At 50.5% G+C, this 17,145-nt stretch overlaps 1 protein-coding gene across 1 annotated transcript; it reads right to left on the reverse strand.

The window, feature by feature from the left end:
* Nucleotides 1-631: 631 nt before the first annotated feature.
* On the reverse strand, nt 632-14,501 carry LOC136949016 (zinc finger protein DPF3-like). The gene is made up of 10 exons (XM_067243209.1): nt 14,464-14,501; nt 14,018-14,178; nt 12,958-13,065; nt 8,502-8,626; nt 6,809-6,904; nt 6,121-6,184; nt 4,672-4,806; nt 3,924-4,043; nt 2,660-3,487; nt 632-907 (listed from the first exon to the last, which is right to left on the reverse strand). The coding sequence occupies exons 1-9, from the start codon at nt 14,499-14,501 to the stop codon at nt 3,333-3,335; spliced, it is 1,002 nt and encodes a 333-aa protein (XP_067099310.1). The 3' UTR covers nt 632-907; nt 2,660-3,332.
* Nucleotides 14,502-17,145: the final 2,644 nt, after the last annotated feature.

The following is a 17,145-nucleotide window of genomic DNA, read 5'->3' on the forward strand; positions in this document are numbered from 1 at the left end:
CTGGCTGGGGGACTAGTGTCTGAGGTTGTTGTTATTGCAGGGTTTCTGTAAAGCTGGGAGGAAATCTGTTGACACCACAGGACAGTCCAAACACACCGCTCCCCTACGATTGGATGTTCAGAACTTCCTGCAGAGGAGTTTCAATCCTTCTCGGCCAATGGTGTACAATCACTTGAAGTGGGGGACGGGGCTTGGTGTTGACATGCAGTGGAGGCGCAGAGTGGGCGGGGGGCCTGAGTAGAGGTAGTGCAGCTGAGCTGGTACCAGAGGGGCCTGTCCAGACACACATCACAACCACCAGCATGAAGACAACTAAGATCATGTTCACAATCTGGTCTTTCCAACGGTTTTCCGTGTCAGACATGGAGAAGCCTCATAGGAGGAGAGCTAAACGCAGGTTTAGTTGTGTTAGTGGTGGGGTTCAGCACCATCTCTGTAGCAGGGGTCAGGGCAGGAGGAGTCTCGGTGGTGTGGCAGGCAGGCAGGCACAGGGATGCAGATGACGTCTCACTGGGTCACTGTGGGCACGGTGAACAGAGCAGGGAGGAGCATGAGGAGGGGGGCACAGGAGGAGGGGGGCACAGGAGGAGGGGGGCACAGGAGGAGGGGGGCACAGGAGGAGGGGGGCCTTTACCAGTGCAGCCTGGTCACAGCGCGGGGCAAAGGGGGGGACATGAAAGTAGGTCCACTGTCATTTCAAATGTTCCATCGATCCATATTCCTTAGTGAGGAACCACTTTTAAAACAGGAGGTTTGAGTAGCATGGAGCAGTCTGGGGGTGCAGGTGGCTGGCTAGTCAGGAGGGGTGTGTGGGGGTGCAGGTGGCTGGCTAGTCTGCCGGCTGGCAGGTCCGGCAGGTTCTTTGGCTCCAGGACCCTCTGGGACCTCATGCCATGGCTCTGTGCTCCTGCAACACAGACACAGCAGCTCATAACAGCCCACATGGCAGCAGTACACACAGCCTTCACTCAAGTAGAAGTACAGATACTCATGCTTTAAAAAAAAAAAAACTAAGTAGAAAGTACAGATATTTATGTACAAAATATAAGGAGTGAAAGTAAAAAGTTGTCAGAAATATACAGAGGAGTACTGATACCAATTTGTTTTACTTAAGTACAGTGACAAGTTACTTCCCATCTGTGGAACAGCCCAGCACAAGCCCATACACTGACTCGGCCGTCCACACACTCTCAGCCGTCCACACGCACACACCCCTGCATGGTTGTACTAATGTTGGCGCTTCTTCTAGTAATCTTATGCTGCTTAACCCTTGTGTTATCTTCGGGTCATTCTGACCCATCAGTCATTGTGACCCACCGTCGTATTGCGACAACTTTACCGCATACAAAAACAAAGTGAAGCATTTTCTTTTAACCGTTGGGCTGTCTCAGACCCCCCACATTGCAAAGGTAAAAAGAAAATTATTTTTAGTTGTTTTTGTATTGGGTAAAATTGTGTAAACACAACGATGGTTCGTTATGAACTTTTGGGTCATGTGACCCGAAGGCAGCACGAGGGTTAAATGAACACATCGAGCTGTGCTGATGTTTGCGTCTTGGCCAGGCCACTCTCTCAAAACCCTCGAGGTTGAAAAAGGTTCAATTAAATGGGGGGGGTTGGATTAGCTTGTGTTAGACCAGTATTTTCTGTTAGAAGTATTCCTGTCAATTGGATGAACGAGGAAGGTTTTTTTTTGGGATTCCTGAAACCCAAGGATATTTTAGTAATAATCTGACCACTGTGTGACTAATTCATTCAGTCTCACGAGGGCATAAAGGCGACAGCAACATTTAACCCTCGTGCTGCCTTCGGGTCACATGACCCAAAGGTTCATAACGAACCATCGTTGTGTTTACACAATTTTACCCAATACAAAAACAAATAAAAATAATTTTCTTTTAACCATTCCAATGTGGGGGGTCTGAGACAGCCCGACAGTTAAAAGAAAATGCTTCACTTTGTTTTTGTATGAGTTAAATTTGTCGCAATACGACGGTGGGTCACAATGACTGATGGGTCAGAATGACCCGAAGGTAACACAAGGGTTAAGCAAAACACGCCTTCCGCCTTAACTACGTTGACAAATATTTATTTTATAATGTTTTTTTTTTTAATTATTTTTTTATTTTATTTTTATTATTTTATTTTTTATAATAGCGATATCCGCCGTTGTCCTGTTCTCTCCTCCATTCCAAACCTTGACCAACTGCAAACCCCGCCCTACCACCTTAACTAACACATTTTCTTCGGCAACACCCATACCTGCCAACACCCATACCAGATGCATCACCCATACCAGTCAACACCCATACCAGATGCATCACCCATACCAGATGCAACACCCATACCAGCCAACACCCATACCAGATGCATCACCCATACCAGCCAACACCCATACCAGATGCATCACCCATACCAGTCAACACCCATACCAGATGCATCACCCATACCAGTCAACACCCATACCAGATGCATCACCCATACCAGTCAACACTCATACCAGATGCATCACCCATACCAGTCAACACTCATACCAAATGCATCACCCATACCAGATGCGTCACCCATACCAGCCAACACCCATACCAGATTCATCACCCATACCAGATGCAAGTACATTTTGAAAATAACTTGAAATATGGTGTAAATAAGTGCTCACCTTGCGACTAACAAACGCTCCTCTTTTAGAATAATCTTCATACACCTCCTCCTCCACTTGCTTCTTTTCATCGACTGATTCATTCCTTCATTTTCACATTGTTTTAATCCAGAGAAAAGGAAACCCAAAGCACAATGTCTTAATTCCTTCCAGCCTGACCTCTGAGTCCAGTGACTTCAACCACACGAGGGAAGGATGTTCCTTCCTCTTCCAATCTCAAGTTTAACATTTCAGTCTGAATTTTTGATAAATTATATTTAAAAAAAGAAAATTCTCTGGCAAAATAACCAAAATGGAGCAACACAAATGTTTACAAGCATTCCAGTGTTTTTTGTTCATCTCGTTCTTGCCTCTCGGCTCCAATGAGGGGGAAATATTTATTCTGTTAACCTAGGAGAGCACTTCTCAAGAACCACTGTCAGTTACTCTTCTCCTTTAAAGTTATAAAAAAAAAAAAAAAAAAAAAAAAAAAACATGTTCATAAATTATTCAACAGTAAATTATTCTACAAGTTCAGTAGATAAAATAACACTTGCAGTTCTGTCCTGAAATCATCATCACCACTTGTGCTAACTCTCTTTTCCACAAAACAAAAACATTGACAAAGAAGCAGCAGACTTGTGCCAGAGGTTCTTCCAATTAAAAAATAGTCCTTGGATGGGAACAGTGCGTCCTATCTGTGTCTGCTGGGCAAGCCGTGGCCGTTTGAGGGCAGCTCCTCCAGATCGTCATCCTCGAAGCCGTGAAAGGTGGAGGTGTCGCTCTCTGAGGTGGTGCCAAACAGCTCCTCCGCCCCCACCAGGGACCTCTCCTCCTTCTCCCGGCACCCTGCTTTTACACAGGGAGGAAGTGTTGACACGACACAATAGCACAGCAACAGCAACCACAACAGCAGGTGTAGAACACAGCCAAGACAAGCCAGGCTTATTTTTTTTATTTTTTTTTACGATATATTTGTAGCTTTTTGTCATGCTTTTTTGGACAGTTTTGAGGTGAATTGGGACAGGACAGGCAGGGAGAGAGACAGAGAGGGAAGGGGACATGCAGCACAGGACCAAACCCAGGTCGCTGTGGTAAGGCCTCAGCGCTCGCCAGACATACTCTGCACATGCCTCAAGCCCCCGCCAACAAACGGATTCTAAGCGTTGCCATAGCAAGCTTCTACCGGAGCACAGAGACGCTGGTGTAATTCCAAGCTACAGCAGCCGAGGGCGGAGGCAGGGGCAGGGCAGTGACTCTGGCTGCAGCAGGAGAGTGTGCTCACCAGGAAGCCGGCAGGCCTCGCAGGGGGCTCTCTGGCCCGGGTGTCCTGCTCTCCTGTGGGAGCCTCGGCAGTTTGAGCAGCTGTTGTTGGAGATGCTGGACCCGCCCGGAACCTTCAGGCCTGCGGGGAGAGGAGACACGGTCACATGACCCAGAGACTTCCTGAACCCTGACAGACCCGTCACAACTGGGAGTCAGGTGGCTGAGCGGTTAGGGAAGCGGGCTAGTAATCTGAAGGTTGCCAGTTCGATTCCTGGCTGTGCAAAATGACATTGTGTCCTTGGGCAAGGCACTTCACCCTACTTGCCTCGGGGGGAATGTCCCTGTACTTACTGTAAGTCGCTCTGGATAAGAGCGTCTGCTAAATGACTAAATGTAAATGTAACTGCTGTCGCTTTTTACAACGATCTGCAGATGTGCACGTAGAGCTTTGGAGGAGTGCTCTCAGTGTCCAAACAATTAAGACACAGAGTTCTACTGTTGGCACACCATTTTTTACATCTCTGAGCAAAGTTGCACAAAAGGAAATTGATGAGAGCAGGAAGACCATGTCTGACCCAGTGGACCTGAGATGCACAGGAAAAGCTCAACTCAAACATATTTAAGTTCAAAGTTGATTTGCCATTTCAAGTACATTAAAACAATTTGGTCTTGCTCCTCTTGACAGTTTCCTAGCTGCCTGTTTAAACCTAAAATAAATAAATACTAGTCCTGTTTTAGCCATTATTCATCAATGTGTACAGACTTACGTTTGTGTTTGTCGGGTCGGTGTGTGGACGGTGACCTGGTCCCGGGGCCTCTCTCTGTCGCCCTGCTCTCCCCCAGATGGGAGTGGGTGTAGTGATAGCTCAGCCCTGTGCGGTTTCTGTAGCGCTTCCCACAGACTGGAACACACACAGAGGCCACTCTCAGTTTAACCTGCTCCAGGAACTGTGTGGATTGTACCATAGCAGGTATAAATCTCACTGTGACAGTCCTGCTGCATGTCATCGCTGGGCCGTGTGTGATGTACAGCATTAGGCTTCAAGACTTCATTCAAAAGGCCTGTTCCTTCGCTGTGGTGAGACCTGAAGGGGTCTCCATCAACAACAGAACTCCATAAACAAAGGGGAGTCAGGTGGCTAAGTGGTTAGGGAATCGGGCTAGTAATCTGAAGGTTGCCAGTTCGATTCCCAGCCGTGCAAAATGACAGTGTCCTTGGGCAAGGCACTTCACCCTACTTGCCTCGGGGGAAAGTCCATCTACTTACTAAAATGACTAAATGTAAAAAAAAAAAATCCTTTATCAGAGCTGAGCTCATGTCCCCGTGCAGTAACACAATATGACATGGTCTACAGAATCGTTGGTAGAGATTAAGTATTTAATGAGGAACTGAAGACCATGGAGTTGTGAATATATCTAATGGAGGTGGATCATCTGTCTCACTAGATTATCTGTCTCACTAGGAAGGAAGCAGCTGGTTGGTCAGTTTAAGCCAGTAGGAGCAGGAGACAGGATCCCTCTGATCAGGAAGAGATGGCTGTTAAGAGTCACAACACCAAGTCACTACTCAAATGCATGAGATAAAAGCATACTATACCGGTGTCACTTTCACCAAACCCACAAGGGGAATTCTACCAACTCTACAAACCACTCCAGTCTACCTAAACTACCAGCAGAGAAGGCAACAAGTTGATATACCTGAGGCCGAAGATTTTGAGTTATGCTTTTTTTTGTATCTGTCTGAAACAGAGAAAAGACAAAGCGAACCGAAGGAGAGGAGATGGTGTGAGTATGACTCAGAACGACAACAACAAGACAAAACTCAATAGCCGTGCCTGAGGGTTTCCACATGCAAGCTGATCGGACGGTTTGAGACAACAATTTCTCTCATCTCCTGCTCTCTGTGTTTAAGAATCACATGGAGATACGGTCACCTCTAATTGCTCCGAGAAGGATTGGGAAGTGAACATAATTCACGACAGGAAGTGTACATTTGGTCTTAAGTTTAGATTCAAAGTTCATTTTCTGGTTTGTCCAAGAAAAGAAAAAAAATCCCTGTAGGAGTAGGATCTTTTTCTTTGTACTACTTTTCATAACCATGCTCAAGAGTTGACTGTTCCTCTCCCGTCAACATTTTTTAAAGAATCCCTGGAAGGAATCATTACACCTGGTGATCCGAAATGAGATTGATGGATACTGTGAAGGCATGTACTCACTGTCGCAGACGTATGGCTTGTCCTGGTCATCTCTCTCCGTCCTCCGGCGGCCTGTACCTCGACCCTGGGGGACACAACACGTCACCATGGTGACCAGCCTGACCTTCCCTAACAACACATCACCATGGTAACCAGACTGACCCCCTCCTGCCGGCTGCTTCTGCTGTTTCATCCGTGGCGGGGCCTAAATCATCCATCATGCTAAAGAAAACTGCATCGCCATTGAATTTCAAATAATCTATCGATCTCGTTTGCTGGATGGGTTCATGAGATATGGAGAAAGGGGAGAGGGTATTTACATTTTACACAACGAGACCCAGATCGAATTTTACTTGCAAAGAGAGCCGTCAGCCACAGATAAGCAAATTCCAACGAGAGCGTTCAACTGGTGAGATAGAGGCCGGATCACTGCAGTTAGGGCTGAGGCCTGTGTTCCTGTTCTCAACGCTGTTGCTAACGATGTCTTCAGACAATAAACGTCTCACCTAGCAACAATTCAGATAAACCAGCACACCTTGAGAGATTTAAAGCTGAAAAGTGCTTCTCCGGCACCACAGATGCTCTGACAGCAAGTCCAAAGCAGAGCTGGTGAGAGTCTGTGAATGATTGATGATGCTAGCACAGCCAGTCTGCTGCACAAACATTTAGCAGTTCTCTCGTGTACAGCTCATCCTCGCTGACCACTTACCCTGCCTTTGCCTCTGTGTCTCCTTTTGGGAGTGTCCACTTCGTAATCATCATCGTCGTGGAACGCATCTTCCGCAGCATCCGCCTCCAGTACCCTCTGTGGGGCAAAGAGAATAAGCAACGATTTAACTATTTTAAAACTCTGAAATATTTATTCCGGTTTCATTTTTGAGTGACTGGAACGTAAACAGAGCTGAGCTCCACCTTGAAGGAATCTCTGGACCCCGAGGCACATTCACAATGTTGTGAGGCACATCCACGGTGCTGTGAGGCACATTCACGGTGCTGTGAGGCACATTCACGGTGCTGTGAGGCACATTCACAATGTTGTGAGGCACATCCACGGTGCTGTGAGGCACATCCACGGTGCTGTGAGGCACATTCACAATGTTGTGAGGCACATCCACGGTGCTGTGAGGCACATTCACAATGTTGTGAGGCACATTCACGGTGCTGTGAGGCACATTCACAATGTTGTGAGGCACATTCACGGTGCTGTGAGGCACATCCACGGTGCTGTGAGGCACATCCACGGTGTTGCGAGGCACATCCACGGTGTTGTGAGTGTGGATGCAGGGAGGCAGACAGGACTGCTGCCCTGTGAACGCACATTTCAATCTCTGGGAAAGAATCTCATCAGTATGGCTTGAGCATGCTGAATACTAGGAGGAGGCCATGACTTTGCATCAGTCTGGTTCTGGCCTGCACCCAACAACAGAAAACCATGGACTTTGTTTTACAAACCAACAAGTTTTCCCCTTTGTGTTTGAATCAATATGATCGAAGAAAAATAAATACATGTAAGTATACAAAACATATATTAAAACATTTTCTTCTTTCTCTTTTGTTAAGAGTTACAATACTAAGGATGTAAAAGCAACAATATTAAAAGATTCCGGTTAGAAAAACTTATCTTTGAGAACCTATGTAATCCCAGTCAGATACATGATTAGTTCAGGAAATTACTACCCAAAACAAAACACACATTTCACAAGTTAGAACATGGGTTAAGGTCAGAGAAAGACCTTGATGTTTGTAATACTTCTCACTACCCTGCTCACCACTTTACACCAACTAAAGCAAGGTGTTGGTATCGCCATAGCAACGTGTGTTCGGGCCTGTCTCTACAAGCCACTGATGGGCGTCACAGACCACACTTCCAGTTTACAGTAAACACGCTCAACTATGGGGTGGTGTCAGACCGTGCAGAGACAGCATCAGCACGCCAGCTTTGTGCTGTACTCTACTAGCTGCCTCTTGCAGGATCTCTCTCTGTAGCTACAACTTCACGTGTCCTGCATGAACGGGCTACTGAAATGCGTTTTGAGAGGATATGTTGAGAGCCAGAGAAGAAAAGATATATCATATAACAAACGACAGGATAAAAGTAAATCTCGTACAAACCCTCTAGCACACACACTGATGCAAGCTACAATACAGTTATCGTACTTGTTCTGTGTTTAACTGTTAACAGGGATGTCAATCAACCGACCCAGCGAAGTCATTCAGCTGACCCTAGGCAAATATAAATGCTAGTTTTACATTTTATAAATTTAGCAGACACTTTTATCCAAAGCGACATACAATCAGGGGCCCGGTTTGCCTGAGGCTACATTATCTCTCGTGGTCAGAGTCAAGACAAGGTCTCTCTGCAGACTGAAGCGTTGGAGAGCGGCTCCATCTTACTGTCTCACCTGGATCTCTAAGAGACTCTCTTCCTCCTTCGAGTTGTTTCTCTTGTCCAGACCTTCTCCTCGTAGCAGAGCCTCCAGGGTGGTGCTCTGGTTGGGCAGGGAGTCTTTCGACATCACACCACCATCTGGATCAAGACAAAGAACAAGATCAATGCAAAGTTAACTGTAAATTAATACAAGGCTGCCAACTTTTCCAAAAACCTTGGCGTGAGATTTTGTTAGAACTCTAGAGCAGCAGGATAACAGTCAAATCAGACTATCAGCTATTTTAACCGTTTGCTTTATGGTAAAAAAATCTAATAAATAAAGGGTTGTTCATCTACTGTTACAAGTTCTTTCTACAGTCTGGAATACAGCATTCACATTATACTGTACATACTGTTTACTGTAATGCAATATTAAAGAGACTCATTAATAATTTCTGGAACGCTTAGCACTTAGCATATTAGAATGCTAACACCACATTAGAATGCTAACCCTAACAAGGCCCGGACCAGTCCCTGGTTTCACGCAACACGGCTAACGCTAAACTGCCGGGTGACTGAACACCATGAGTGTAGCCCTACTGCAGACTGTTCTTGGGAATCAGTAGGGGGAGGTTAGTCTGTTGATTGAGTGAACAATCCTTCCAGTGTAAACACTTAATTGACGACTCCCTTTGGTGTAAAGATAATGTCAAAACAAACAGGAGCAGGAGTAGATCAAGTGGTGGGAAAGAGACCAACATCCGAGAGGGAGTACGTGAGTACATTCTAGTCTGTACCTTGTATCTTGTATCTTGTTGACTCAAGATTCACTCTCGATTGTAAGGCTCACAGTCAACCGGTAGCCTTGTGGTGTTTGAAAATAGAAAATTCTTCAAAAGCATCAACTCGTGGTTATTATCATACCTTCGCAGCCTCTTGTCTCAGTGTGGCTCACTGAACAGGCTCTCTTTCTCTCTCTCTCTCTCTTTCTCTCTCTCTCTCTCTCTCTCTCTCTCTCTCTGAATCTCTTTCTCCCTTTCCATGTGCACTGAGCATGCCGTTGGTGAAGCAAGACTGTATGGGCGCTGGTGTAGATAAGAGGAGAGTGTGAGGGAGGCAGCCAGGGGGGAGGCAGCCAGGGGGGAGGCAGCCAGGGGGGAGGCAGCCAGGGGGGAGGCAGCCAGGGGGGAGGCAGCCAGGGGGGAGGCAGCCAGGGGGAGGCAGCCAGGAGGGAGGCAGCCAGGAGGGAGGCAGCCAGGGGGGAAGCAGCCAGGGGGGAGGCAGCCAGGGGGGAGGCAGCCAGGGGGAGGCAGCCAGGAGGGAGGCAGCCAGGAGGGAGGCAGCCAGGGGGGAAGCAGCCAGGGGGGAGGCAGCCAGGGGGGAGGCAGCTATGGGGGAGGCAGCTATGGGGGAGGCAGCCAGGGGGGAGGCAGCTATGGGGGAGGCAGCCAGGGGGGAGGCAGCCAGGGGGGAGGCAGCCAGGGGGGAGGCAGCTATGGGGGAGGCAGCTATGGGGGAGGCAGCCAGGGGGGAGGCAGCCAGGGGGGAGGCAGCCAGGGGGGAGGCAGCCAGGGGGGAGGCAGCTATGGGGGAGGCAGCCAGGAGGGAGGCAGCCAGGAGGGAGGCAGCCAGGGGGGAGGCAGCCAGGGGGGAGGCAGCCAGGGGGGAGGCAGCTATGGGGGAGGCAGCCAGGAGGGAGGCAGCCAGGGGGGAGGCAGCCAGGGGGGAGGCAGCCAGGAGGGAGGCAGCCAGGGGGGAGGCAGCCAGGAGGGAGGCAGCCAGGGGGGAGGCAGCCAGGAGGGAGGCAGCCAGGGGGGAGGCAGCCAGGGGGGAGGCAGCTATGGGGGAGGCAGCTATGGGGGAGGCAGCCAGGGGGAGGCAGCCAGGGGGGAGGCAGCCAGGGGGGAGGCAGCCAGGGGGGAGGCAGCCAGGAGGGAGGCAGCCAGGGGGGAGGCAGCCAGGGGGGAGGCAGCTATGGGGGAGGCAGCTATGGGGGAGGCAGCCAGGAGGGAGGCAGCCAGGAGGGAGGCAGCCAGGGGGGAGGCAGCCAGGGGGGAGGCAGCCAGGGGGGAGGCAGCCAGGAGGGAGGCAGCCAGGGGGGAGGCAGCCAGGGGGGAGGCAGCCAGGGGGGAGGCAGCCAGGGGGGAGGCAGCCAGGGGGGAGGCAGCCAGGAGGGAGGCAGCCAGGAGGGAGGCAGCCAGGGGGGAGGCAGCCAGGAGGGAGGCAGCCAGGAGGGAGGCAGCCAGGGGGGAGGCAGCCAGGGGGGAGGCAGCCAGGGGGGAGGCAGCCAGGGGGGAGGCAGCCAGGGGGGAGGCAGCCAGGGGGGAGGCAGCTATGGGGGAGGCAGCTATGGGGGAGGCAGCCAGGAGGGAGGCAGCCAGGGGGGAGGCAGCCAGGGGGGAGGCAGCCAGGAGGGAGGCAGCCAGGGGGGAGGCAGCCAGGGGGGAGGCAGCCAGGAGGGAGGCAGCCAGGAGGGAGGCAGCCAGGAGGGAGGCAGCCAGGGGGGAGGCAGCCAGGGGGGAGGCAGCCAGGGGGGAGGCAGCCAGGGGGGAGGCAGCTATGGGGGAGGCAGCTATGGGGGAGGCAGCCAGGAGGGAGGCAGCCAGGGGGGAGGCAGCCAGGGGGGAGGCAGCCAGGGGGGAGGCAGCCAGGGGGGAGGCAGCCAGGAGGGAGGCAGCCAGGAGGGAGGCAGCCAGGGGGGAGGCAGCCAGGGGGGAGGCAGCCAGGGGGGAGGCAGCCAGGGGGGAGGCAGCCAGGGGGGAGGCAGCCAGGGGGGAGGCAGCCAGGAGGGAGGCAGCCAGGAGGGAGGCAGCCAGGGGGGAGGCAGCCAGGAGGGAGGCAGCAAGGAGGGAGGCAGCCAGGGGGGAGGCAGCCAGGGGGGAGGCAGCCAGGGGGGAGGCAGCTATGGGGGAGGCAGCTATGGGGGAGGCAGCCAGGAGGGAGGCAGCCAGGGGGGAGGCAGCCAGGGGGGAGGCAGCCAGGGGGGAGGCAGCCAGGAGGGAGGCAGCCAGGAGGGAGGCAGCCAGGGGGGAGGCAGCCAGGGGGGAGGCAGCCAGGGGGGAGGCAGCCAGGGGGGAGGCAGCCAGGGGGGAGGCAGCCAGGAGGGAGGCAGCCAGGAGGGAGGCAGCCAGGAGGGAGGCAGCCAGGAGGGAGGCAGCCAGGTGTGTTTATGTGGAGGACGCTCTCTCATGCAAGCCCTCACCATTGTGTCTGTACACGTTGACTTTCAACTCTCCGCGACTAGACAGCCTGCCCCCTGGGAGCTGGAGGCTAAAAATAGCAGCCAACGACCGCCTGCAGCACGAGCTGATCCTGCATGCAGCCTCAGTCTGCATCTCTACATCTACATGCTGCATCTACCATCTACCACCTCCAACCTTCATCTACCATCTCCAGCCAGCCAGTCTCTATCGCCTCCAGCCAATCAGCCAGCAGAGCGCTCTCTGGCTGCAGACCTGCCTTAGCTACTCTGCCCAGCAACAGAAGAAGCTGCTGGTCCTGTACTGGTCATACAAACTGGTTCTGCACTGGTCCTCCAGCCTCTGCTGGTCGCTCACACACATGGCGTCAGGCCCCCTGACGAGGACGGTTGGTGGACGGGCGTCTCAGTACCAGGCAGAGTGATATGTGAGAGCTCTCTGAGAACAATAGGACACTGTAGACCTGTGGTAGATGTAAGAGCCAAACAAACACTGGATTTCTTTCTACCTCTCTCTAGTTCTCCCTCTCTGAGAGAGAGAGAGAGAGAGAGAGAGAGAGAGAGAGACAGAGAGAGACAGAGAGAGACAGAGAGAGAGACAGAGAGAGACAGAGAGAGAGAGAGAGAGAGAGAGAGAGAGAGAGAGAGAGAGAGAGAGAGAGAGAGAGAGAGAGAGAGAGAGAGAGAGAGAGAGAGAGAGAGAGAGAGAGAGAGAGAGAGAGAGAGAGAGAGAGAGAGAGAGAGAGAGAGAGAGAGAGAGAGAGAGAGAGAGAGAGAGAGAGAGAGAGACACACACACAGAAGACCAGGCGTGTGTGTGTGTGTGGTAATGTAATAAATGGAGCAGAGTGAGGGAGAGGGCAGTGTCAGAGCTTATCTGCGTGCCAGTCTGGTACAGACAAATTCCATTTCATAACATTTATTAAATACAGTCGGTGGTGAGTCCTGTCTTTTAGCTACCAGCAGTGGGAAATGTAATTACACATTCTGCTTCCTACCAAACAAGTTTACAGGTTCACTGAACACAACTGTTGTATTTATTTATTTTTTTCTCCTCATGAAATGTGACTGGTGGGCTTTTTCGTTTTCCACACCGAAAGTGAATAATGAGCTTTCAGTAAGATTACCTCAGATCATCATCAGTAATCTCAAAATGTGATGGAGTGGGAAATGAGAGCATTGGACAGTTCAAACAGTAGCAGAGCAGTGCAGTAACAGGTGTGAGTGTGTGTGAGCGTGTGTGTATAAGTGTGTGTATAAGTGTGTGTATAAGTGTGTGGTGTGTGTCGTACCCAACTGCAGACCACACAGGCCCAGGCGAGGATCCATAGAGGTGTGAAGCCGCCTCTTCTTCCTCCAGCAGCGCGCTGGGTACGTATACATCTGCCCTGCAGCCACTCCTGCGCACACACACACACACACACACACAGTTTCACCACGAGCAGTTTACACCTCAAAGCACAAGCCTTAGGGGCTCACAGTGTACAGCCTAACTAACTTTACACTGTTAACCCTTGTGTTATCTTCGGGTCATTCTGACCCATCAGTCATTGTGACCCACCGTCGTATTGCGACAACTTTACCGCATACAAAAACAAAGTGAAGCATTTTCTTTTAACCGTCGGGCTGTCTCAGACCCCCCACATTGCGAAGGTTAAAAGAAAATTATTTTTATTTGTTTTTGTATTGGGTAAAATTGGGTAAACACAACGATGGTTCGTTATGAACCTTTGGGTCATGTGACCCGAAGGCAGCACGAGGGTTAAACACATGTAGCACAATCATAGGGCCTAGATCTAAAGCCTTGTGACGCCTGTGCTGGACTGTTCTGGTTGGGTTTGCTCCTGTTTCCTGTGTGCCGGGTCGGCCTCTCTCATCTAGAACATCTAGAGTGTTCTAGATGTTTCCCTGCTCCAACACACCTGCTTCAAATGAAAGGGTAGTTTATCAAACTCAGTAGTAGCCTGATAACGACTGTTCCTTTGAATGATGTGTGTTGGAGCAGGGAAACATCTCCAACACGCACCTGGGCCTTGAGGACCAGGGAGAAGAGAGGTTGCCAGGTGACAGGAGTGGACGGTGTGGAGGGAAACATCTAGAACAGGGGTGTTCAATCCTGGTCCTCAGGGTCCACTGTCAATCAGGAGAATCAGGGTCCACCTGATTCAAATGGATTGGAGTTATTAGGCTTCCACAGAGCTGGATAACAACCCATTCATTTGAATCAATGAAGGTGTTGGAGCAGGGAATGCAGGACAGAGGACCCTGAGGAACAGGATTGAAGAGGACCAGGGTTGACGACTGCTGTGCTGGGTGACAGAGGAGCTTGTTGTGGGCGCTCGGCGTACCCACCAGGGCTGCGATGGTGGCGCTCCATCCAGATGTAGCAGTTGTTCTGAGCCACGCCGGTCTGGGAGTCCAGGAAGGGCAGCCGGACGCTGCGCTCGGCGCACAGCCGGGCGTTGTAGCTGCGGCACTGCTCAATGGCCTCCTGGTAGAACTGGTCACCCAACCTGCCGGCCACCAGGAGAACGAGAGGTTAGCCGGGGTGTCGGGGGCCCCGTGAGCACCAACCAGGGGCCCCGTGAGCACCAACCAGGGGCACTGTGAGCACCAACCAGGGGCCACGTGAGCACCAACCAGGGGCACCTTGAGCACCAACCAGGGGCGCCGCTTACAGGTGAGCTTGTGATCTCTCTCCCCCCCTTACACCCACTAACACAAGATAGGACCTCTTCCTGTCTTGGACGTCATACAATGTCTCAACAAGGTTCAACACAAGGAATATTTAGGAGTACAGATTTGGAGTTCCGGTAGGAGCCAGCATGCCAAACATCCCAAAGAAACATGAGCTCTTCACACATTCTTCAAAGAACAGTAACACATGTCAACTCTCTGACCCTTCTAATACTCGTAAACAACCAGGGATGCAGGGTCAAAGATCACTCCATTAGCAGCCAGGCTGGATGGAAATCAGAATAAGGGTTGGCCTGCAATCAAAGTTAATCAGTGGGACAAACAGTGTCTGATAATAAGCCCATCTTCCTCCAATCAGAGAGACAGGGGCTGAACGTAACTGTTATGATGCAGGCTGAACTTTGCCGAGATGAGACTTTCAAGCTGTCACAACCTCGGGGTCCAGGGCTGGGTCACATGACACAGTGAGCTATGGCTGCTATTTAGGGAATGAATCAATGAGGGTGATGATTAAGCCAGGGTATCACAATGTAGAGAGCCTGTTGGAATAGGAGTCGTACCACTAACATAGATCTACAGATTTAGGCCACAAACGATCATGATGTATTTTAGATGAATGGATTGCGATCGTTGATCAGGGGGTTGCCAGTTCTGGTGTGTGCTGGTTAGTGCTGCTGCTACGGTGCCAGTGAAATTTGGCAGCCCCTTGGGGCATCACTGTTAATATTCACTGTGAAAGGGGGAAGGAGATTTCACATTCACAGTCTCCATTCCTGCCACACACCCAATATGGTAATTAGCCTTCCTAATTAATCTCTGCAGAGCCTGAAGCAACGAGACAGGTTTTAATTTGCCTATATCAAAGCAGGAACAGGCTAATGCAGCACCAAAAACAATGGCAGCGTCCTACCTAACGACAGTACTGCTCTGTTGGATGTTTTTAGGTGGGCCGAACCACTCGGCCCACTATTGGTTCCACAGGAAACAGCAGCACACAGAGGTAGTTAAATCTACGTAACGTAGCAAGACGTCGATATAATAAATGTCCTCCACATGTTCCAAATTACAATATTAGCAGGCGGCCATTTTGAAAGAGCATTAATGAGCTGTTGTAGACACAGCTCACGGCTCTCGACTCAAACCTAGCTGGTCTGGAACCAGGCAGGGATTCTGCGAGCTGTAAAATGCATATCAGCCTTATTTTACTCTCTCTGTCTCTCTCTCTCTGTCTCTCTCTCTCTCTCCCTCTCTCTCTCTCTGTATCTCTCTCTCCCTCTCTCTCTCTCTTTATCTCTCTCTCTGTCTCTCTCTCTCTCTCTCTGTCTCTCTCTGTCTCTCTCTGTCTCTCTCTGTCTCTCCCCCACCTCTCCACTCCTTGATTAGACAATTTCCAGCAGATAAACAGACATGTTTGGAATGTTGTCCTTCACAGAGGGAAGCTCTGCGGGTGATACAAAGACACAGTGTTGGAGGACTCTGGGAGACAGCGTGTTTGTGTGATTGGGAAGAGCACACAGACCCAGGCCCACAACGCAGGGAGAGACAGCAAGAGTGAGAGACAGACAGGTGTGAGAGAAAGGTGTGAGAGACAGACAGGTGTGAGAGACAGACAGATGTGAGAGAGACAGAGAGAAAGACAGACAACCACAGATGAGAGAGAAAGACTGAGTGTGTTACTTCCAAAAATGTTTCAGACCAAAGCTACTTTGTCAGTTGGAATATGAAGATGACAAAAGGAAGAACAAAGTTAATGTCCAAGACCACAAAGAGATCCAACTCCTCTTTCAAGGAAATGAACAGGAAGGAGTTTTAAAATATGAGTAAATAAAGTAATTTACCCCAAAACACACTGCAAGACTGATAGCCATGCGTTTACATGACAGGACAACCAATCCTGTTTACTTCCTCATTCTGGCTGGGCTTAAGTGGGCCTGGAACCATGCTAGAAGTACTCTCAGAGAGCAGCTTAACGTCCTTGCAAATGTTGCGGGCTCACTGTACACAACACAGAAAGTGTTCAGGGGAATCGAGACCACTTGAGTCAAAGGGTGACAGCAGGAGTTGAGTCTCTCAGTAAAACCACTGAAGGAAGAGAAAACCAACAACCAGTAAAAGTCATGTTGAAAGCTCACCTCTGTCCTCGAGTAACTCTTTCTGCTCTAGAGTAACTGTCTCTGTTCCACAGTAACTGTCTCTCTGTTCCACAGTAACTGTCTCTGTTCAACAGTAACTGTCTCTCTGTTCCACAGTAACTGTCTCTCTGTTCCACAGTAACTGTGTCTCTGTTCCACAGTAACTGTCTCTCTGTTCCACAGTAACTGTCTCTGTTCCACAGTAACTGTGTCTCTGTTCCACAGTAACTGTCTCTGTTCCACAGTAACTGTGTCTCTGTTCCACAGTAACTGTCTCTGTTCCACAGTAACTGTGTCTCTGTTCCACAGTAACTGTCTCTGTTCCACAGTAACTGTCTCTCTGTTCCACAGTAACTGTCTCTCTGTTCAACAGTAACTGTCTCTCTGTTCCACAGTAACTGTGTCTCTGTTCCACAGTAACTGTCTCTCTGTTCCACAGTAACTGTGTCTCTGTTCCACAGTAACTGTCTCTCTGTTCCACAGTAACTGTCTCTGTTCCACAGTAACTGTCTCTCTGTTCCACAGTAACTGTCTCTCTGTTCCACAGTAACTGTCTCTCTGTTCCACAGTAACTGTCTCTCTGTTCCACAGTAACTGTCTCTGTTCCACAGTAACTGTCTCTGTTCAACAGTAACTGTGTCTCTGTTCCAC

The sequence above is a fragment of the Osmerus mordax genome, chromosome 9 (assembly GCF_038355195.1).
Source record: "Osmerus mordax isolate fOsmMor3 chromosome 9, fOsmMor3.pri, whole genome shotgun sequence".
NCBI classification, from domain to species: Eukaryota; Metazoa; Chordata; class Actinopteri; order Osmeriformes; family Osmeridae; genus Osmerus; species Osmerus mordax.

Excerpts from the sequence above, each read along its gene's own strand:
- LOC136949016 (XM_067243209.1), bottom strand. The coding sequence starts at position 14,501 with ATGTTTGGCATGCTGGCTCCTACCGGAACTCCAAATCT. Across the intron at positions 14,179-14,463 it reads CCTACCGGAACTCCAAATCT|GTTGGGTGACCAGTTCTACC; the intron begins GTACTCCTAAAT and ends GGTGGCCGGCAG. Across the intron at positions 8,627-12,957 it reads CCTGTGTGGTCTGCAGTTGG|ATGGTGGTGTGATGTCGAAA; the intron begins GTACGACACACA and ends GTCTTGATCCAG.